Source organism: Indicator indicator, chromosome 14 (genome assembly GCF_027791375.1).
Source record: "Indicator indicator isolate 239-I01 chromosome 14, UM_Iind_1.1, whole genome shotgun sequence".
Lineage (NCBI taxonomy): Eukaryota > Metazoa > Chordata > Aves > Piciformes > Indicatoridae > Indicator > Indicator indicator.
The window spans coordinates 14,019,937-14,042,355 of NC_072023.1; the positions used below are offsets into that span (position 1 = coordinate 14,019,937).

A 22,419-nucleotide genomic window follows, 5' to 3' on the forward strand; every position below is an offset into this window, starting at 1 on the left:
ATGAGGAAGAACTTCTTTATTGTAAGGATCACAGAGAACAGAATCGCTCCCCAGAGAGATTGTGGAGTCTCCTTCTCTGTAGATTTTCAAGACCTGTCTGGATGCATTCGTGTGCAACCCTACTAGATTCTATGGTCCTGCTCTGGCAGAGGGGTTAGACTCCCGAGATCTCCAGAGGTCCCTTCCAACCCCTAACATCCTGTGATCTGAGTATTTTAAGTGGCTACTAACAATTTCTGATAACTTCTTGAAAACAATACTGAAAATTATTTTACCAACATTCTATTTTACAAACTTGCTGTCTTGTCTGGTGCCTTTCATGAGGTGCCTAGCAAAAGCAGAATAGATGGTCATCTGAATAAAAAAGTACTCTGCTGGAACAGCTACTCCACAGCTCTCTGTGGTGATAGTGTAGAAATATGAGGTAGAATTGTGTGCAGTTTAATGCAGCTGTAGAGTAGCATATTCCAACCCCTAAGTGCCTTTATGTTGCAATACTCCTGGTCCCAGGAATGCCTCTCAAGTAAGAGTGATTAATCATGTCAAATTTTACACACATGGCAACTTCTGCTATCTGGATTCCAGTGCTGCTTTATAATTGTCACAGAAACATTCAGGTTGGAAAAGACCTTCAAGATCACCAAGTCCAACCGATAGCCCTACTCTACAAGATTCACCCCTAAACCATATCCCCAAGCTCCACATCCAAACAACCTTTAAACACATCCAGGATTGGTGACTCCACCACCTCCCGGGGCAGCACATTCCAATGCCTGACCACTCCTGTGAAAAATTTTTTCCTAATGTCCAGTCTAAACCTACGCAGTCACAGCTTAAGGCTGTTCCCTCTTGTTCTATCACTACTTACCTGTGAGAAGAGACCACCACCAGCCTCTCCGTGATGTCCTTTCAGGTAGTTGTAGACATCAATGAGGTCTCCCCTCAGCCTCCTCTTTTCCAAACTAACCATCCCTGGCTCCTTCAGTTGCTTTTCATAAGATTTATTCTCCAGGCCCTTCACAGCTTCACTGCTCTCCTCTGCACGCGCTCCAACTCCTCCACATCTCTCCTGTATAGAGGTGCCCAAAACTGGACACAATACTTGAGGTGTGGCCTCACCAGAGGGACAATCACTTCCCTGCTCCTGCTGGACACAAGCCAGGATGCTATTGGCTTTCTTGGCCACCCAGACACACAGGTGGAATTATTCACATAATGCCCAGGAAGACTTGGGTATTTTATTTTAAGTTTTAAATTCTCATGTGTTCTTTCTACACAAACTGAAAGGCAAAATACTTTTTAATGGTTCATCTTCTTAAAAATTAGTTTTTCCAGCTAATTTATTCACAGTTGGTTTACCTCACAGATGCCCTTCTAGTAGTTCAGACCTATTATCTTTATTTAATTTAATACTACAGTTTTTGCTGCCACTTAAATTTCCAGATGTTGAGGTTTTCTTGCTTTTGTTTTTCTCTTGGAAAAATCTGTTTCAGTGATAGAGATTTTATTTTATTTTTATTTTGTGCAGCTTCAAATTGCTGAAAATAGATATCTGCTTCACATCTTCTATTCCCAGCACCTCTTACTGCACTTTGTTTTTCATGCCTCAGTCCTCCCTTTGCATGTAAATTGAACAAATATTCTTTATGTTGCAAGGGAAGATACCACAGCCTATAAAATGTGTGTGTTGATTACAGTTTTATGACCTTATATAATGAAGCTCAGGTAATTTGGTTGCACACACAAAATTACAAGCAAGTTCTTTCTAGTGTTTAGGAAAGTGAAAATACAACATTTTTCTTAGGACTTTTAATTACTTCCTGATATCTAGGATGAGGTCTGCAGCTCATGTTCTAAACAACAGTGCTGCTCATTTATGCCACTTAATGAGTGCAAAGAATGTGCAAACTGCTCCACTCTGAGCAGTGGAGGATTCTCTTAGTTATGGTCAGCACATCATCCCCTGGAATATCCATTCTCCAAGTGCTCACAGCCCATGCTGTTAGAACTTGGAATAGCAGAAGGTCTGAAGAAGATACCTTGCTGTTAAGTGTCTTTGATAGGTGTCCTGCTTTCCTGCTCAAGAATGGTTAGTACCTTCAGGTCACTAGAGCTTATTGGTAGCTTGCTTTTGCAGGATGTTCGGATGTGTAGTAGGTGAGGCAGCCTTAGATGCTATTGTGTGCAGCTGGAGTGATGCACCTGGTAGTGGGCTCCTGAGTGGAGGATGATCTGTTTCAAGGATGCTTCTCTGCTGGTTGAGGATCTGGTCCATAATCATTTACAACAAACCTCTTGGTTTTACTGCTGCTAATTCTATTCCTCATAGCCAAGTTTACAAGCTGTGTTTGAAGTGTGTTGTATGTACACGTGTGTTTGAGTCTGCAGGGAGAGCTATCAGTGTTCTTTGTGCTTCACGTTCAGATTTTCCCATATATATTTCTTGCATGCAAACCAGTGACTGCTATGATAGGCCACAGTGAAGTGAAAATAAGAACAGAAGCTGCCAGTGACACCAAAGTGTTAGAAACTTTTATTAACGGGACATGAATATATACACAAAAGACGAGACAGACATTTCACTTGTGTTGAACCTGTTTAGACTGGAGTTTTTCCTGAGGTGAAAGATATTTATAGTATATTGAACTGTGACATTTCTAAGCTCTGTAGAAAATCAGGACTGTGGGTCAGAAGATGAAGCAATTATTTGTGAACATTGCTGCAGGCGTATTGGTTTCCTTTTACATACTAAGAAAATAGAAGTGATACCTTGTGAGGTTTAGATTTCATTTCTAAAGGCATGTGTTGGGATCTAAGAATGTTAAAACTTACTCTTTAAATTTAGCATGAGAGCTTTGGTCTACCTAGTTTACCCAAATAGCATGCATTCCCCTCCTTTTGCCTATCTGTGCTGTTAACAGGTGACACTCCGTGATTAGCAAAATAAAAGGGAAAAAAAAGGAAATAAAAAAAACTTATAACCATTCTGTATAAAAAAACTCTCTGAAGTTTCACCCAGCTGAATGTTGTACATGAGATAGTTCCTTTTATTTTTGCATGACACTCATATTAATGTTTCCTGGAGCAAGTCATATATATTTTTAATATGTATCTGCTGTAACTGCAAATTTGAAGGCACATGTTTAACATGGTTTGCATTGCATCTGCAGAGCCGTGGCCCTATGCTAGATTTTGGCAATAGTTTACTGGAAATAACTTGGTTCTCATTATTGTTTTTTTATCAATTAAATTACTTAATTGTACTTTAGAAATACACCAGAACCTAATACAAAATTAACTAACTTTCTTTCATTTCAGCACACTTGTCTTTTGAACCTAACAGGAGGTGAAAAAGTGATCCTGCTGAGTGATGAAAAGAACTGTGTTCTGATTTAAAGAGCATGTTAGATGACACTGTAGTCTTAGTTGTGGGAGGAAGTCATAGCTATATGAGGGCACATAATCACTGCATCCAACTTTTCATTAAGGCAGAGATTCTCTTGGTTTTTTTACCAACAGCTTATGTCTCTCTTCTGAGTGTGTACTCTGAGTATACAATCTTGCTGCTGAGAGTTGTTTTGGTTTTTTTTATGAACAGAGCCTTTGGGGAGTGCTGCTGCTTCACCTTTTCCTACTTCACCCCTCTGATGGCCACTCCAAGCAGAAACTGACCCCTCTATCAAGTTGCCCACAACATGCTTCTACCTTTGCTTTGAAAGTAGAGCAGATGAAATTTCCGTAGCATTATCTTCAGTGCCCTGGCCCTCTCAGTTTGTTTACAAATCTCCCAAGCTCAGCATGAGGAGAGTCTGCCACAGCAGATAAGTGCTTGGTGCTACAACAGCAGGTACTGCCCTGTACAGACCCAAATGGGGTATGTCAGGAGTAATCTTGCTGCCTGCAAGTGGTACCACCATTTTGTTCCCTGACAGGTTCCTGTGAGAGCTTTCTCAGGCCCAGGACAAGGTTGAGTGTGATGCCTGTTACACATACATGCTTCATGTTGCATTGTCTACTGAACCATTCAGACTACAGTACAGCTTGATTTGATTGCGTGGACACTAAAGTCCTACTTTTAGTAAGGCAGCAAGCAGAATATTTTTGGTTTGTTCTTTTTTCGTTTGGTTTGGTTTAGTTTTTTTTCCCCCCCATCTCTAGCAGGTGAATGTAGCAAAAAAAGGAAAATAGTCTTCATACATGCATTTTGGAGATTGTGCATGTACATATTTGCTTTTTCCTAAGTATTACTCATGCCTTTGAAACTCTCAACCATTTCACTCAGGGTTTCCTTACTCCTGATGAGGTTGCTGACTGGGACATCCTGCTAGCTGATTGACACTCTGCAAATTCCTTGAGAGCTTGCCAACCACCTGAATTTCCTTGCCTTAAATGATGAACTAGATTTGGTTCCCAAGGCAACTCTACTTACTGACCTCTTGAAAACACTTTAAATTTACTGACACCTGAACACAGTTAAGCCTTTATTCTTTGGAGGTTAAATGCACATCTAGTATCAACAAATATTGTTTATGTGCACAGAAGCTGAATGAGTCTTTTCTTCTTTCTTCTTTTTTTTGTTTCGTTTTCTGGCTGACATGTTTAAATTCTTCTATCTTCTCCCTTCCTGAGTCATTCCTGAGCCAAAGTTTGTTAAAATAAAAAAAAAAAAAAGGTTTAATGGATCAGTGTGACAGATGAAAACTGAAATGCCAATACTGTCACATTTGTTGTGTTTATATACATGTCTAGCTGCCTCATAGTCACCTCAAGAATACCCTTCTCAGCCATCAGCTTTCTCAGAATAGAAATCCTTAACCATCTCTACTTGGATTTGAAAGTTTTGTGTGCGGCTTCCTTTGGTATGGTGTGAGCAGCCATAAAATATTGTGTTTTCAGAACAAATTATTTCAGATTAAACATTTTAAAATAGCAAGCTCAGTTCATCAATATTGGCCTGCACCTCCACCTTCCACTGAAGTTCTTCATACTCGTTCCCATGTTCTCTGTACTGTGCCAAAATACCTCCAGCCACTTCTTTCTATTGCTAGTCTGACTCTTCTCACCCTTCCCTGTTTCGTAGCTGAGGGAACCGTACACTGTTAGAGCTAAAAATGTGCTAAAAATGGTATTGTTTCATTTGTGGCAATTTGCACTTCAGTCTTCCACCTGTTCTTCCCTTTCCAAAGGCAGCTGTGGAGAAGTTCCCTTTTTAACCCATTCAGCCAGCTCCTGATTGTTGCCCTGTGTGTATAACACATGTAATTACAGCACTTTTTGGATACTCCACAAGGCCAGAAAATACATGGTGATTCAGTTTAAGAATCTCTGACATTTCTCTGATTCTGTAGCTTTGCTATACAAGGAGAGGTTTCATGCAACGAAGGGAAAAACACGTTGACTTCCAGTCTCACAGGGCCTTTCAACTCCCTTGCTCACAGTGTGAGTTAAGTGCCACTTAGGAAAGGTTCACCCCTGCTGAAAGCAGATACCAGTCAGTACACCCTGCTGCTCTGTGCATGGGGGCCAGGCAGTCGTGAAGGCAGCCCAGCTGAAGCAGAAATATGAAGCTGTGGACATTTGTTAACTAAAGCTATATCTGGGTTCTGTGAAACCAGATTCAGCCTCACAGCTGCTTGGTATGTGTGTTGAAACCTTATTTATTGATTTTTGTTGTTGTTTGTTTAGAGGTGGGGTTTTTGATATTTTGGGTTTTTTTTTGTTTTGTTTTGTTACTTTCAGTCAGGGGTTGGTTGCCCCTTAGCTAGTAGAAGAGTGACTAGCATTCAGGATAAGCAGCACTGGTTAATGGGTCCTGTTAGCAGGTCTTGCTGTGTTTCAGAAATGAGCATGTTTCTCTGCTGTATTTATAGGTGTTCTGTTTCTTGCATCAAGTGACACTGATGTTGAACAGTATTGTTTGCTTTCAGTTGATTTGACCTGGAAGACTTTCATGACAGTAGTGCTCTCTCCTTTTTTCCTTTATTTTTATTGTATACCTTACTATTATCACTTCTGGGAATCGATTTTTATGACATGTTGAGTTGATTTTCCCCAAGACCAGAATGTCCCCCTGGAGTTAGAGGATTGCACTGCTTTCCTTCTACATGGTTGTTTTGTTGCAAACTAGGAAAGAAAACAGTATAAAGCTTTGCTTTTGTAAGCCTCAAGACATGCAAACGTTTGTGTGTTTGCTTTACTTTAAGCCTATGGGCAGTGTCTGAGATTCTGATTTATTAAATATGTACTTCATAGTGAAGGATAATTCTGAAGGAAGTAAAATATATTGCTCTATTTGTGGCAATTGCTTCCAGAGCTCTTCAAAGTGTTTTACATAATAGAATACCTCCTACTATTTGTTTGGCCTAATTCTAGGTTGAGCTCACCGTTGCATGTAAATGATTCAATAGAGATTTATTATGTATAGGACTTAATTTTACTGGAATGCAAAGTTCTTATGTGATTCTTATATGCAATGTTGATATTTGGTTAGAGAATATCTACAGGGCTTCCTCATTGCATGCATTCTTTTGATTATTAACATCTTTAGAAGTAGGCAGGAAGAATTGCTTCCCACAGCATCAAATACATTCCTTCCTGAAAGAATGGTGAGTGCCAGGGGGAGCTGTTTGGAGGATGAAGGTGACTGTTCAGGTGCTTTCCTTGATGAAGAACAAATAGTTCCGTTTGAAGCTACAGAACATTTGCCTGTGTAGCTGCCTAACATCTGGGAAAACTGGGACAAAGAGGTGTGTTACAAATAACAAAAGAAAGTCAAAGAAGATATTTAGAGAGAGGGAAAGTGCAACCACATTAGTCTTCTCAGTAGTTCCTACTAACCACAAATGTTAATGGTAAGTAGAGGTTTCCAGGGTTGACACTTTTAGAGTGAAAGTAGTTTTTGAACTTCAATACTGGATCTGTATGTTGTCATAAAACAAATAAGGAAAAACAAACAAAAATAAGGCTATTTCAGGTTTGCCATATAAATGTATTATGCAAGAGATTGCTTCCCTGGAAATTTTCCCCTTTGTTGCATAATAGATATTATATAAATTTCCTATGTCTTAAGAGCACTTGAGCAGTGTTTGTGTAATTAGAGACCAATGTATATTATTCCAGCAATGCTGTCTTCCTTTGGAAGACTTCCAGTCAGAATCATTTGTATAAGTGTTAGGTGAAAACATACTGAATTTTAGTTTGGAAGCAAATTATTATTGCTGAATATTAGGTCTGTGTATCTAAAACTGCCCACTGTTGACTTAAGCTCTTAGCAGATGAGAAAATTCTCATCTGTGTGTTTTGCCTTTGCTGTATGCAATATTTTGGAGTACCACACAGAGCAAGTCTTCCATCAGACTTTTCTGGATAGTGGTGATTTCCAAACTGCACCAGTTCCCAACAGGTGCATGGTTAGTGTAATAAATTCTTTGGTGTCATGGATAGAGGGAGATCAACACCAATTGTATTTCTGCATCACAATACAAGATGGAATTGTTTTTAATGGACTTGGGATTGCATGTAGTGACAATTAAAACAGATACTGATACCATCTTGGCAAAGCTGTTCTAAATGTTTGCTTTTAAATAAGTGTCCTTAGGGTCCAGGCCTGTGAAGGGAACGGGGAGAGAAGGTAAGCAGTGAAAGAACAAATGTATATGGGAGCACCAAATACATAGAACTTAAAATGTAAAAGCTTTCCAATTTCTTTTCAGATAGTGAACGTGTCGCGGTTAGTTGGTGTTGATAACCCTGTGGAGCTGATCTATTTTGTGGAGGATCAAGATGGAGAGAGACTTAGTGCTCTGAAGTGTTCAGACCTGATGAACAGGGTTGATATCCAGCGGGCTGCAATCATCCTTGGATACCGCATTGAAGGCACCGTTGCACAGCGTAAGCCCTATCAAATCCACACTGATGCCAGCAAAGAGAAGCAGAAAGAGTGATATTAGCTTTGGGGATTATGGCACTGCACTGTGCTCACTGTTGCAGTGGTTTGTTCTTGAGATGTTGCAATTTTGATGCTCCTGAGGAAATGAAATTTAGCAGCCTTGCAGTGAGTTCTGTGATGTTGCTTTGTTTCTTGGAGACTCTGAGCTTGGAGTTGCAAGGGGGTCCTTAAGTGTAAGTTTTGCTATGTTCACTTTAGTGTCTCTGCTAACTAGGTACCTCCTTGCCATTATCATCTCTTTCCACTAGTCCAGTGTTTCTTTACAGCTTGTCTTGCCCATGGGTTTGCACAAAACCCACAGTTGTGGGATTGGAGGGCATGACTGACCTCATTTTTATTTGTTTGCCCATCAGCAATATATAAGTAATGTGATCTTTCAGTAATGTGATTTTCACTAGATACACATCAGAATAAATATGAGAGGTCATATAAAGTCATATAAGGACTTTGTTCTGGAAGCCTGGTATGTAGATAATTTGCACTAGGGAATGAGACAGGAAAACTGCTCAAAATTCTGTGTTATGATTAGGAAAGAAACTTGAAAACATTTTAAATCTGCAAAATACCTCACTGATGTGAATACTTAATTACCTTTTCTGTTTTCTGTGCAATATGAAGGCATAAGTTACATTATACCACAGGGTATTTTGCCAATAGAACAAGTATGTGTCTAATTTTCAAAATTATCTGTAGACAGAAAAATGGTAGTAATTGCACCATCTGGATGTGTTTCTAAATGTTGTCCCTCATTAAACCAGTGGTTTAAAGATAGGTCAGTATCTCATATGCGTCTGCTTAATATCTGTTAATGATCTGTAATACTGGTTAGACAAAAATGCAACAATTTGAAAGAATAAATTCCTTTTACAAAAATGCTTGAACAAGCTTCATTGGTTATAGTTTATTCTGCATGTTGACACTGTCTTGGATATGTCTTTAGAAAGTTCTGTTATGAGCCATAGACGTTTTTTAAATGCTTCTTACTGGAAAAAACTAGACAGATAAATGTTATTTTTCTATCAGAAAAAGTGATGTCTTAAGTTACCATCAGATGTATAAAATAAGACTTTTAGTATGTTTATTTAATCTCTAGAGTCATCATTAGAATGACTTAAATAATATACAACAATAAGCTTGGATAGAAATACTCTTTTAAACTTGAAAACATCATTTTAAGGAGATGCATCTCTTTGACTAATAATGTGTTACTGCTGTGGTTTTCAGTCTCACATATAACTCTTATACAAAACAGAGAAAATGGAAGTTCTGTTGATTCTTCCAGTTCACCTTGTACATACATGACTGGTTTGATTATACTTTCCAGTAGCTTTGTCTTCTGTTTGGGGCTATAGAATCTCACACACTGACAATGATATGGAGAAAGGGAAAAAAAATGTAATAAACCCCACAGAACTATTACACCTTGGAGTCAGGAGAGTCTTACTGATTTCAGATTGACTGTGATTATTTGTGGGGGAGGTATCAAAATACATAATGTATAACTAAAGAGAAGAGGCAGCTGCTTAAGGCAGGAAACAGGCAATGATGTTGGAAAGTCCTTCTCATCTTTGTTAGTGCTAAGTTCTTTTTCAGGACATTTCACTATGTAAGCTCTGTTTTGGGTTACAATGATGTGGTAGAAATGTATTTTCATCAATATTTTAAGCACAGATCTTCAGAAGATAGGCCAGGAAAACTGGTCACATGCCCCATGCTTCCTGAGCATAGCATATGTTGGCTTGTAAATAGTATAACATTTCCTGTGATGTGCAGTTGGTTTCTAATAAATTCTTAACCTAGCATTTGAAAGAACACGAAAACACATAACCTTGAACTGTCTTCAGCTTAAAATACCCAACCACATAATATTCTTGTCTTTCTTTTGACTTCACAGCTGTGGAGAAGCTGAAGGATTCTACCTCTGAGTCACAAAACAGCAACCTCTGGATCATTGTTGGTGTGGCAGTCCCAGTTGCTGTGGTGCTCCTGATTGTTATTATTTTGTACTGGAAACTTTGTCGAACAGACAAACTGGAGTTTCAGCCAGACACAATGAGCAACATTCAGCAGCGACAGAAGGTAAAAGGGGAAGCTGTGCTGAGAGAAGATTGAGTATTCTGAGCATAAACAAGTGTGAGAGTCTAGGGAGCACCTAGCATCCTTAAACAGCATGTGGAAACAGAGTTTCAGAGCCTTCCAGTTAAAAAAGAAAAAAAAAGGCAAATAAAAGACAAAGGGAAGAAGTCAGAGGATCTTTGAATTCAGGAATCCCAGTTTTTTATTTGCTCTCCTAGGCATATGATACTGCATTAGATAGATACATCCTTCTGAAATGTGGGCATTGAGGCTGAAAGAGCCCTTCTTTATCACTTCATTTCAAGGCTTTGGCTAGCACTGAATAAGAGGAAATGTATTGAGTGTTGAATCATTGACCTTGTTTTCTTCAGAGGGCTGAATTTTTTTTTGAGAGATTCTGCTAGACTAATTTGACAGCTAAACCCCACCATCCATTATACCTCATGCTGTAACTAGAATTTGCTAGAGCCTATCCTTGCTGCTCCACGTTCTGCTGGGGCTCATGTGTACTTCTTGTGACAATTGTTGCAGGACTAGAACTTTAATTAGTGGATCTCTATGAGATTGCATGAGTGAGCGAGCTGGCCAGAGTGTTGGAGGGCTGGGTTAGGATGGTAAGAAATTCAGTAATCTGTCTGTCTTCTGCCCAGACTGTAAATTAAAAATTTGTGAACCAGAATTTTCACAAAGGATGCATTCAGTAAAAAAGAATGAAAAAGTGACTAAAGGGTTACAAATCCTACTTTTTTTTTTACAACTGAAGAGAAACGGCCTGTCAGAGAAGCTTATTACTGACTGAACCTTCAGAGGCATTATTAAAGGCAAAAATAATCTGCCTCTGCTAATCCTGTGGTACTGTAGTAATGTTCTTGTACTGTCACCTCATGTTCAGTCATACAATATTGTCTGTAACAAGCCTTGTCTGTACACCATGCTCTATTTCAAGATAATTAACAATGTGAAAGATGAGAGAATAGAAAGTGGTTGCACTTCCAAAGCAGTCAGAACAAATCAATAATAACTTCCACTGCAAACTAAGCATCAGAATTGAGGCCAGCAACAAGTGGTACCCTTTGATAACCTTTACCTCCTGGTACCTTGTTGTGGTAATACATAACACAGATTTCTAACTGAAGAAGTTCCCCATGATAGTTTCAGCTAATTTGAGAAGGGTCATGCAAAAAAGGCAGGAGAGGATCATTACCCTTGGTATGCTCTTTCGTCACATAAATTTTCAGTATCTTTCTGCTGTTGCAAGCTTTTTTTAGGAAAGCAGTTGGGTTGGCTGTAAGGCTAGAAACATCTTTCATAGTTTTTCTTTCTTTTGGGAAAATGGCACAATTGTTTTTCTCCACTTCTACAGTATTCTTCATCTTAATCATTCATGAGTCAGAAGCTTGAACTTTTTTGTATGCAAGTCGTGTTTCAGTTTGCCTAGAGAACTTGTCACTTTGCCTTCTTCAAGAAAGACACTGAGCAAAATAGAAAGAGCCAGTAAGGACATCTAGTCCAATCCTGGTGGCAGTGGATTGCTCATATTTTAATACTAAATGAGGTAAGGCAATAAAAAGTATCTTAAAATTTTATCATTTAGCATATCAAACAACTGGCAGAGTCTACTTTGAGCACCACTTTCCTCCTTTGCCTAAGATCCAGAACAAAAGTAGTACTCTAGCTTCCTTAGTAGCAGGCTGTCTTTGGGATTTCTTCATGTCTTCAAACAGTGGGTAGAAATTTCAGGTCAGAATAGGACATATTTAGCAAACACTGAAGACCCCCAGACAGTCACAACAGCATACAAATGCTTAGGGACATTTGGTTTGGTCTTGCTATTTTTACTTGTTTGCAATTTTTTTATATTTTTTATTACAGTAAATGCAAAGAAATGATCAAAAGAGTGAAATAATATACTCAAGGATTTAGGTCTGTGAATAAACTTGGTTTAAAATTGTTGCAGTCTTCCCTTCCTTCACCATTAGTTCCATTCTCTCTTTACAGAGCTTGACTTCAGTACCCAAGGAAAGTGAAGGTCTGCACTGCGTCTATAAATGGAAGGATATTTAGGTTAAAGATCAGGATTTTTCTTTTGGAATCAATATTTCATTGGTAAAACCCATAAAGATGCATTTATAGTGCTAGCTCTTCTTGCTCCTATTAATCTTTAACATTTTTTCTTTTAGTGCAAATGTAGAAATGGCATGTATAAATATCAGAGCATTTCATTAACACATGCGTGGCATATCCAGACTGGAAATAGAAGGCAGTTCTCCTCAACCATGTAGTAAGTCTGCAGTGTGTTTTGTGCTTGAAAATGCCTGTTGGTTGGAAGATAAAAGACCTGAGAAAGTCTTTTCTTGTTCAGATGCAATAGGATATCATATGGCACTGGTGGATCTCCTTTCTTCAGTATGTTTAATTAGCCATTATAGCAGAGAAGATCAGTGGGCAGCATAATAAACTGTTAGAATTCACAGCAGCAGCTGGTAAGAGCCTGGAACAAGGCTGGGAGTAGGGTGAGGGGGAAGCCTGTTTGCTTCATGCTGCTGGAGAAAGACTTTGCCAGTAAAAGACTGTTTCTTTGAAACATCAAGAGAGAGAACTTCTGTAAACATACAATAATACAGATTGCATAAAACTTCAGTTTTACATGATCTTTTTATTCTCAGTTTTGAGTCTCACAATTTTGCATTCCTCTCTTCAGAGAAGATGCTTTGAAGACACTACACCTTTTCCTGGATTCCTTGTGTATCATTCCCTCATTTCCCTTCATTTAATGACTTCATTCTGACTTTTAAACTACTTTTTTTTCCTGAAATATTTTGGTATGCACTCAGACAATATAATTAAATATTAATATTAATCTTCTATATGTACACCTTTACTTTCACAGAGTAGGTATGATTTCTGTCTTCCTATGGCCACCATTAAAAATAAGTCATAAGCTGCATACCCTCACAGTCTGTCTTCTGATGAAGCAAATCAGTACTATTATCTGTCAGTAATAAGGTCTTACATGCCTGTTGGGTGTGTACCTCAGTGAGGGTAAAAATCACCAGGTAGATGCACTACACAGAAATTCAGTCATACTGGCCAACCTATCATGGTTCCTTATCTGCCCTGTGGACACCCCTTAGAATATTAGGGTCACAGGTCCCACACTTGTGGTGTCAATAGTAGCATATTTTCCACTTTAGCAGATATAGTTCAGATCCTGCAGTGAGAAAGAAGCACCCAGGATTACACCTATATTTATGTGCCATAGTAGCCCTGAAGCTGGGCTTGAGTCCAGATACTCAGCTTGTCATCGCCCTCAAGTCCAGGTCACTCTCAAACGTAATACAGATAATAGCAAAGATGTTTCTTCTAAGGTGATGACATGGGCAGGGCAGACTATTCAGCACAGGCCTGTTCTGCAGATTGGGTTTCCATGCCACACTGCCAGTTTCTGTTCTTACCATCTGGCCTCCTGGTATCATCACAGGATCAATGTCTTGGCAGAGAGGATGTCATAAGAGCCCTTCTTAAAAAGGCTTTATAATGTTATCTTCTGCAACAAATAGAGTGAGCCTGAACTCAGACAATACTAAGGGGTGTCTTGGGTAGTCTCAGAAGCATGCTGCTTCAGTGAATATAAACATAAGTACATGAGAAAGAAAACTTTTGTGGGAACTGGTGCTAGCAAAACCAGCTTGAAGGATAAACTATAACTAAAAAAATCTTGAGGGGGCTCCAATTAGCTAATCCGTCCCTCTGCCTCAAAGCAGGATTAACTATAACTGAAAAATATTAGGTTACTTTTTTCATTCTAGATGGGAAACCATGCTTAGATCAATGTCATTTGGAACTTTTTAAAACTGGGAGTTAAGGAAGCAGGTCAGAGCACTGAATTTCTATGCAAGATTCATTAGTCTGTACAAGGATAAGTCTTTTCAAGAGATGGAACTAAGATATTTAAAGGCCACATCAAGTATTCATGACTTGTAGCATCCTATTGGAAATTCACCTTGATGTGATCCAGGTTGTTGCATTGGATAAATACATCTTTGCTTTTGGAAGTAAAAAGATGCATAAGTGGCATTTTTAAAATGCAGGATTTTCTCTCCTGCTGTTGCCCATATCCATCACAACATTGTCCCAGTATGAACTTCTTTTCTTCCAAAGAAGTTGTGCCTTTTGTAGGCGATTAAATTTTTACCATGAGTTGTATTTCTTCTTCATGAAAATAGATAAATGTCTTTAAAGCCCAAACCACTCTTCTGCTCTGTACTGGACTACTGGTTTTGTGTGAAACCCTTTCCTCTTCCCCAGAGAACAAAGAAACCCATTCTACCTAATGCAATGGAAACAGAGTTGGCAATATTATTTCTTTCTCTGTGGACATCCAAAAATTAAAATGGAACCTTGTTCACTAGGGCTTTTCTCTTTCCCTGCTGTGTACAAGTATTTGGATAAAAAATGAAATCCCTTGCTAGGACATTTCAGAGGTAATTTTCTCTCTAGATAATCAGGAAAAGGCTCTCTGCACTAATGGCCAGAATCTCACACCTGTGGACAAGCACACTGATAGTTTATTCAGAAGATCTTGGATATTTTCATGTTAATGCTGGGCATGATGAAGTCATTCCCTTTGCATGCTAATTTTGAGTAGCTTTCTCGGTTCCTAACTTTTCTAAGCGCACATCCTACCACCCTAGCAGGGGAAAAGCCTCCTCCATCCAGAAATCATTCTCTGGAGTCCTCTGTGTCCCACTGTGGTTCTTAAAGGCTGAACATGTCTCTCTGGCTCAGTGTCCCTCCTATCTACTGTGGACATCTCACGGAGAGGTGGGGTGGGTTGGTCCCCTTGGACAAAGCATACAGTACCACAGCTCTTTGAGCAGGAGCACAGAGAATGGCAGAGCTGGAGGGCTGCCAGTTTACATCATGTGCCAGCAAACCTCAGCTAAAGTGTGATCACCTGGGGAGTCTTAGCAGCCCTTGCACGTCGGCTCTAATCTGCACTGCTTCTGACAGGCAGCCAGAGCTCCGTGCGCCACTCAGGGGTACAGGTAATGAGTCATGCGTTCTGCAAGATGTCTGAGAGAGGATTGTGTAGACTTTTATTTCCCCCCCAAGCAGGGATATCTGGTGTCTGAATCTCATGTGTCAGGTATAACTTTACACCTCCGAACTGAGAGTTTTGCTTATTATTGTGTATTCAGTAGAGACTACCTCTTGGATGTTCCCTGGATCAAAGAGGCCAGCCCTGCTGGAGGCTAAATACTAGGCTTTTGCTCCTGATATGAAGAATTCTTGTGATGTTTTGACATCCTGTAATGCTTTTGTTCATCTGTATAATGTCAAGGCAACAGCTCTGCATTGCAGAATAATTTCATTCAAAAGAGACTCATGTTAAGAAAGGCAGCTGACACCAGTCTTATAAAAACTACTTGAAAACTGACATGAATTTCTGCACGAGGTTCATGTCTGTGCTTACTATTTGCATAACAAATATCATTCATTCCTAACAGTCACCTCAACTATCCAAAATGTTGTCATTTTGGAATTGGCATATAGGTTCTGCTTCAGAGTCAATAGCTGGATTCTAACAAGGAACACAGTATTCAGCATCTTAATTACTTCTCAACAATGTATTTCTCTGATGACAATTCCTCTGCAAGAGCTCTTTTGTAGGAATTCTTCTGTAATGAGGATTAACTATTCATTAATTGCAGAAATAAAATACTGCTTATAGTAATAGATATAAAATGTAAAATGTTTTCTTCTGCTTTTTTGCAAACAATTGTTTAGCCATCCTGAGGTCAAACAAAAAGGCTGGCTAGCCCAGGTGCTAAAAGCTGAAGTTCTTGAAGAAGTACGAGTGATGCTTTGCCTTGAGTAACTTTTCAGCCTCTGATTGTTTGGGTCTCAGGCTCTTTTTCTAGAAGTGATATTTATCAACCCTCAACAAATTTCTGTTCCATTAACTTGTCTGGTCCTTCTAAACCCATCTGAGCTGCTGACAAGGATTTCAGTGGGGTGTTTGATGAAGAACTGCGTCATCTTGTTGCATCTTGCTTTTATCCTGCCACCTTTTTTTTTTTCTGGGATGCCCCCTAGTACTTCTAATAGATGAGACAGTAAACAGCTGATTCCTGGTTACTTGCTTCTTGTCACCTCTGACTTTGCTGATGTCTGTCATGTTCCCATCTCCATTGTGTCTTTTTCCAGACAGAGGAGTCAGTTTTCTTATCTCATCTTTTGAGCTGACCTTTTGAAGCAACTGCTAGCCTTTGAAAAGGCTGAGCATTTTCTAATTCTTTTCCATACTTTTTGAGGATGGGAGACTTGAACTGAATATGTTGTTCAAAATGTAGGTGACCCATGGATTTACAGTGACATTTATAGAGTGGCTACTTGTCAAAAGGAGTTAAACAAAAAGAATCAATTTTCAAAACATGGATAAACTTTATACCATCCTAAACCTCATAATAGACCTCTGAGACTAGATTAATACTGGGGAAATAAATTCTGCCTTTCCTAACTGAAAAATGATTGAGATTTTACTATAGAAATTAGCTATTTTTAGGAACAAGGAAATGGGCCAACATTATATCATTGCTGCCTAAGGTTTTAATGTTGCTACTCAACTTGTAGCTTCATTTCGGCAAGCAGATTATTTCTGCAGTGTATGTGATGCACTTTATTTATGTGTGCATTAAATCCTTTTAAGATACTTAAATTTTAGTCACTGAGTCCAACAAAAAAATACCAGCACAAAAATAAATGAAAATTGCTGGCCTATGCTCTATCTTAAAAGTCTCTTAGCACTTTTCTGGTTATTTACAGAGATAAAGTGCTTCTGGACTGTCTTGTATACGTGCTTTGTTTAGGCAGTGAAAACCATGTTGTGAATGTGTTCTTTTGCTTTGCAAGTTGTGGAAAGAGTTTCTTTGACTTAAAGAAACTTTTGATGTGTTGTGCTACCTCTTGTTGAAGGTTGTAGTTGATGTTGGAGTTGTGTACTTGGCTTTGGAGGAGTAATTGTTTGACACAATTAATGGACAAAAGACTGGTAGAACTCAGAAAAAACAGTGGCTTGTCTATCCTAACAAGTTGGTGATCTTTTTCTGACTTACTCCTGACACTTTCATCCAACCACTGTGCAAAGGAACCTCACCAAGCTGTGATGAAGGTAGTACCCACCCTGCGGCATTTCTGTCTGAGAAGTAAAGCTAGAACTGCGTGATTCAGACACCAGATTCTGCCTGTTACAGCAGTTATCTCGACAGCCTGTGGGCATATATGTACTCAGAGTTAAGGGCTTTCAACAACATGATCCCTCCTGTATTTTGTGAAATTTGCTGAGCTGTCATGGTAATATTAGTGTGGCAGGAAGAAATGCAACAAGGGAGAAGAGGGATGATACAAATCCCTGAAAAAAATCTGTGGGGGGGTTGTTTATTTGTTTTTAAACCTACTCCAGGAGCAAAATGCCTGTGGAGGTATTTTTGGTGGGATTCCTGCTTTGCTTACTGTTTGTGTGGTAGTTAGCAATAAACCACAGCTTTGACTTGTCAGAGGATGGAACGAGAATCAGAGGCTGTACAGTAGCTTGTTCTGGTTTTCTATGCCATCACTGGCTATTTTGTGTGCTGCTTTTCCCCAACTTGATGGTAGAAACCCATGTACCTACAAGCATAATTCTTCAAAAGGACATGCTTGCTCAGCTGCTTTACCTATTCCCAGTACTGGTGATAGTTGACTGAAGTGCTGTTGTGATGACAAACGTGAGAAATAATTTGCATAAAGTGCTGCTTGGTCCAAAATGAGGAAATGGACAGCATTTTGTACATACCACACCTTTTTTTGCCCTCAGATTTCAAAATCCTGCATCTTTTGGAGGAGGGGCTTCCTGCAGAGGGTGCAGGTTGTATCGCCATTGTAATGGGAGGTTGGTGGCATCCCACCAAAGAGGCAAAATAGTGAACTGCCATTGCACATATAATTTTTACATACATACATACATGGTTATCAGTAAAAGTATTTACATCACATTAGAGACCTTTTTTGGTTCAGTGCTTAGACATTTCCTAAACCAGCAGCAGTGACAGATCCCTCTGCACATTTTTCAGTGATGCTGAATATTTTTTTTTAAAGTAGACCAGGAAGGAGTTTGTGCTTATGGCATAAGTTGTTTGTATCATATCCCATTTCATAGGGAAATTGTGTCAAACGCACAAAAAGACCTTGAGAAATACAAATGTGTCTTTTTTCAGTATTTCAAGGGAAGCTGTAGAGGTGGAAGTTGGCTTCTAGGTGATCTTCTAATATGCCTTTTTCATCAGCAAAGGTTTCTTGTGTCTTAACTTGGATGTCCATTATCATTTTTGAATCACATGTATAATTTCTATGCATCCTTTACAGTCAGTCTCTGTCTGTGATCCCAAAGGGTCTTCTGTTGAAGTAGAGCAAGATAAACAAAAATACAGAGGGTATATTTATGTCCGTAAGGGGTATGAATGATACCAAAAGAATGATCTGAATAGGAAAATGAGACTGAGAAAGGAGAACATGCTTTCATATTTCTAAATTCTTATGAATTGGTGGGTGTTTTAATTATCTCATGGAACAGACACTGCAAACAATAGAGCTGAATGATCCTTGTGAGAAGAGGAAGTAGGCAACATCTTGGGAAGGGTTAGTAAGAGCATGGTGGAAAAAAATTAAATCAAGCAGCACACCAGCAGCTGCAAATCATTGTCCTTACTGGTGTATCATGAGAGTGCTGCAGTGAATTCACACTGCCTTATTCTATAGTGCCATAGCAATATGGAGAAGGCTTTGGTGGTGTGAATCTCAGATTGTGGAAGGCAGTTTGTAATGTTTAATAGCTTTAAGCCAGTTTAAATCAGACCCACGTTAAAACTGATTCTCATTGCCTTGCTGCATTTAAAATACTGGAGTTAAAGTCTTCTTTTTTTTTTTTTTTTATTATGGAGTTTCTTTATCCTGTCAATTTTGTATAATTCCATGAGCTAGAATGTTAATAAGGATGTAAGTCAGCAGGCCTTCTTTACAGAGATTCCTGTCCCGTTCATAGATTATGTAACAACACTGAAGTATTATTTTTGAAAGTGTGGTTAGCTTCTGTGTTTCCCTAGAAATGCATTTTAACAGCCTCTTCTCAATATGTCTGTCTCTACAAGGAACAGGCAAAGCTGTAGTATAAAATTGGTAGAAAATTGTCTTAATACATTATTCTTCATATTATGTCCAAGTTCAAATGCTACTTAGAGGAACTACAGGGAGAATACTGAATAAGTGTGTTTCTTCTCTTCTGCTTTCTGCTGAAATTATTCATTGACTTGTGTGTGCAGTATTTGCATTCTTGAGAAAACAGATTGTTGACATTCCTGGTGTGTCTCTGCATCTAGCAAAACCATATATTGCTAGCTGTGTTATATTTCTGTGACTTGAACAGTACTATAGTTGTTACCTGCTTTCATGGAATAAATCTTGACCAAGGTGCATAGACGTTGTAGGTTTCTGCAGAACTTATTTGATTTTCATATGAATTGAGCTTCAAATATTTTTTTTCCCATTCAGTATGTAACAAAAGGATTAAAGCACTGTCTTGAGTTTACAATTTGAAATCATCTTCCCCTTAGATTTCAGCAGGTTCTGCATTTGTATAATAATATAATGCCTTACAAATACAGTAGTTTAAACATGTTCATTTTGGTGGTAACCTTCAGACTAGTTTGTCTTTTCCCTTTCACAAATATATAAAGGTAAACCAAAATAAAACCTTCACAAAACACATTTAAAACAAGAAATCTTTGCTGATACTAATTTTATGTAGTCTTAATTAAGGCTTCCTGAGGCTGGTAAAAAGGGTCTCAGAACAGGTGGTGGTATCAGAACAAATGTGCTTTTAAAAAGACAATCTATTCTTTCCTTGGTGGTGGTTAATTTATGACTGATCCTCACATGGTATTCTGACTACCTGTTGTAAGACGAGGAGAGGTCATCTCATGGATTACTCTGTATAAGTGGATATAAAGATAAAGAGGAATGCAGCAGCTGGCAGAGAAATTCATAAGAACATGTAGGAAACGTTTTCAGTCTGAAACAGCACTCAAATATTTGTTCCACTGGGTCTCGTTGATCTGACCTTCTCATCTTACAGAAAGCAGAGTTGTGTGTCAGTGTCCTTCAAATAGTTTTTATTGAAAATGCTGATTTTGGTTAGTGTCAGTTAACTCATAATTTTGCCATGGTCTAAGAGGTGAGGTATCAAAAGTGTGAACCTTAAAAGGGGAGAGGTTTTTTACTGTCTTGCTGTACACAGGTTGTTAGGAGGCTAGGTAAAGGAATATGGAGCAGTGAGCCTCAGGTTCTTGGATAGTGTAAACTGGAACAGGCAGATGGCAGGCAGAGGAAGAGAGGGGCAAGAGGGCAGGATGGAGAGACTAGTTCTGCCTGGCAAGGAAGAGTTAAGCCAGATGAGTTTACCTGGCTGCAGCCTCAGGAAAATAGGGCCTGGGTGCCTGGGATGGTAATACTTGAGACTTGCTAGTCCTCTGTTGCCAGCAAGTGTCTGTGAAATCCATTGCCAGCCTCAGCCACCCTAGCTGCATATTTGCATAAAAGAATGCATCCTTTCTCTTTTTATACCTCTTCCTTCTTTCATTACCTGTTTGCCAGCTTCTGCAGGAAGGAGTACACTGGTTCCACAAATAGCATTCTTATATTCTACTCAGCTTTGACTAGTGGCAGAAGGCCCAGTAGGGTGGTAGAGAGCAAAAGGGTTCCTGTGGAAGAAATGAATTTATGATTTTGTAACTCAAGACTTTATTGCAATGCCTACGTATGAGAGTATCCAGTTGTGATTATTCAGACAATCTTAACTGTGCCGTTCCTTATGGTGTGAGTGCTTGTCTTTGCAATACCAGCAGTCTTTTAATTCAGCTTCCACATGGTCTGTCTTCAGATGAACATTTGTGGGTACATATGCTGTGGTGTACATACATGTTCACATAAATATGGCTGTTTCTGTAATTGCATTTAGACAAAACGTTATGTTAGACTGCAGCTGGGAATAAGATCAGGCAAAGTTAAAACATTCAAAATTCCTATTTTTTTGCATGTTGCTTTCTTCCCCAGAGGGTTTACCAACCAAGTATGCTAGAGTTAACTCTAAAGTATGTTGAAATGCTTGCTTCAGACCTGCAGCAATCTTAGTAAAGCCATAGCAGTAATTCCAATATTACTAGAATCTTTGTCTCTTCAGTTGTCCTTGCTCACCCCACCCATCAGACTATTCAACAAGCAGCAGCAACTTTGCAAGTCAAGTCAAGGGTGCTTAGGAAAGGATTGAGCACCAGCAATTTTTTGGGATTGTTTTGTTTTTTGATGAAAGTGTTGTGCCCAGCACATGGTGAAGACTCATCATGTGGAGGCAGTAGATGGGAATGTAGTGAACTAGAGGAAGCGATTATCTGGCGTCAGCAGCAGGGCTGTATAGATACAGGGTTGCACTTTTAACAAGGGTTTTAACAAAGGTTAAAAGGAAGAGTGTCACACACAGGATTATTTTCAAAAAGAATAGACATAATGTCAAACAGGTCAGAGGTAGAGGTGGAATAGCTAAGAGGAGTTTCAATAATCGAAGTATGGCAAGGCAGCATGCAAATTCTGACAATAGATGTGACAACTTCTTCCTCAGAAGTATTGGGGTGGGGGAGTGGAGTTTTGTGGTGGTTTTTGGTTTTTTTTTTTTTTTTTTAAGTAAGCAAAATCCTGAAGACAATGTTTCCACTCTGAAAGGGGGGAGTTTTCAGGAAGGATTCATTAGGTGGCTATGACTCAAAAAAAATAGAGGAACATTTATACCTTTATCTAGTCTAGCTCAGCAGTGCCTTTTTGAATCAGTTGTGGCAGTCATTTACATAAATTCAGTAACTGGATCCTCCATAATGCTGAATTGAAGGAACTGTTGTAAAGCCCAAGAAAAATGGAGTATAGTGGAAGACATCCAGATCTGTTCACATAGTAAGCTTACTCATTTTGTGAGAAATGAACTCCAAAACCTCAACCATTCAGATAGTTGTTGGATTTTACAGGAGAGCTTTTATTGCCATCTACTGGTCTCAATAGGCAGTTTGCTTTACTACAACGTCCTTCCTAAGAACCATTTGGAAAATATTTGCTTGCTGAGAAAATATTTTGAAGAGATTGTTTCAGAATATTCCTTAGGCAAGCTTATCTTTGGCATGGTATCAGACGAGTCTGTTTGTAGTTAGCTGTGTTGGCATGCCAAGCTTTATGAAAGGAGGTTCATTTAAACATCTGGAACCTGAGGCACCCATAAACACACTCCAACACATGCTTCACTTTGCAGGAAGTCAGCT

At 39.0% G+C, this 22,419-nt stretch overlaps 1 protein-coding gene across 1 annotated transcript in view; it reads left to right on the forward strand.

Annotated features, from left to right (window-relative positions):
- KIAA1549 (KIAA1549 ortholog) overlaps nucleotides 1-22,419 on the forward strand; it is a 141,804-nt gene that overhangs the window by 88,985 nt on the left and 30,400 nt on the right. The window contains exons 9-10 of the mRNA XM_054386878.1: nucleotides 7,713-7,890; nucleotides 9,843-10,027. Of these exons, the coding sequence (XP_054242853.1) occupies nucleotides 7,713-7,890; nucleotides 9,843-10,027 (363 nt within the window). The remainder of the gene's footprint in view (nucleotides 1-7,712; nucleotides 7,891-9,842; nucleotides 10,028-22,419) is intronic.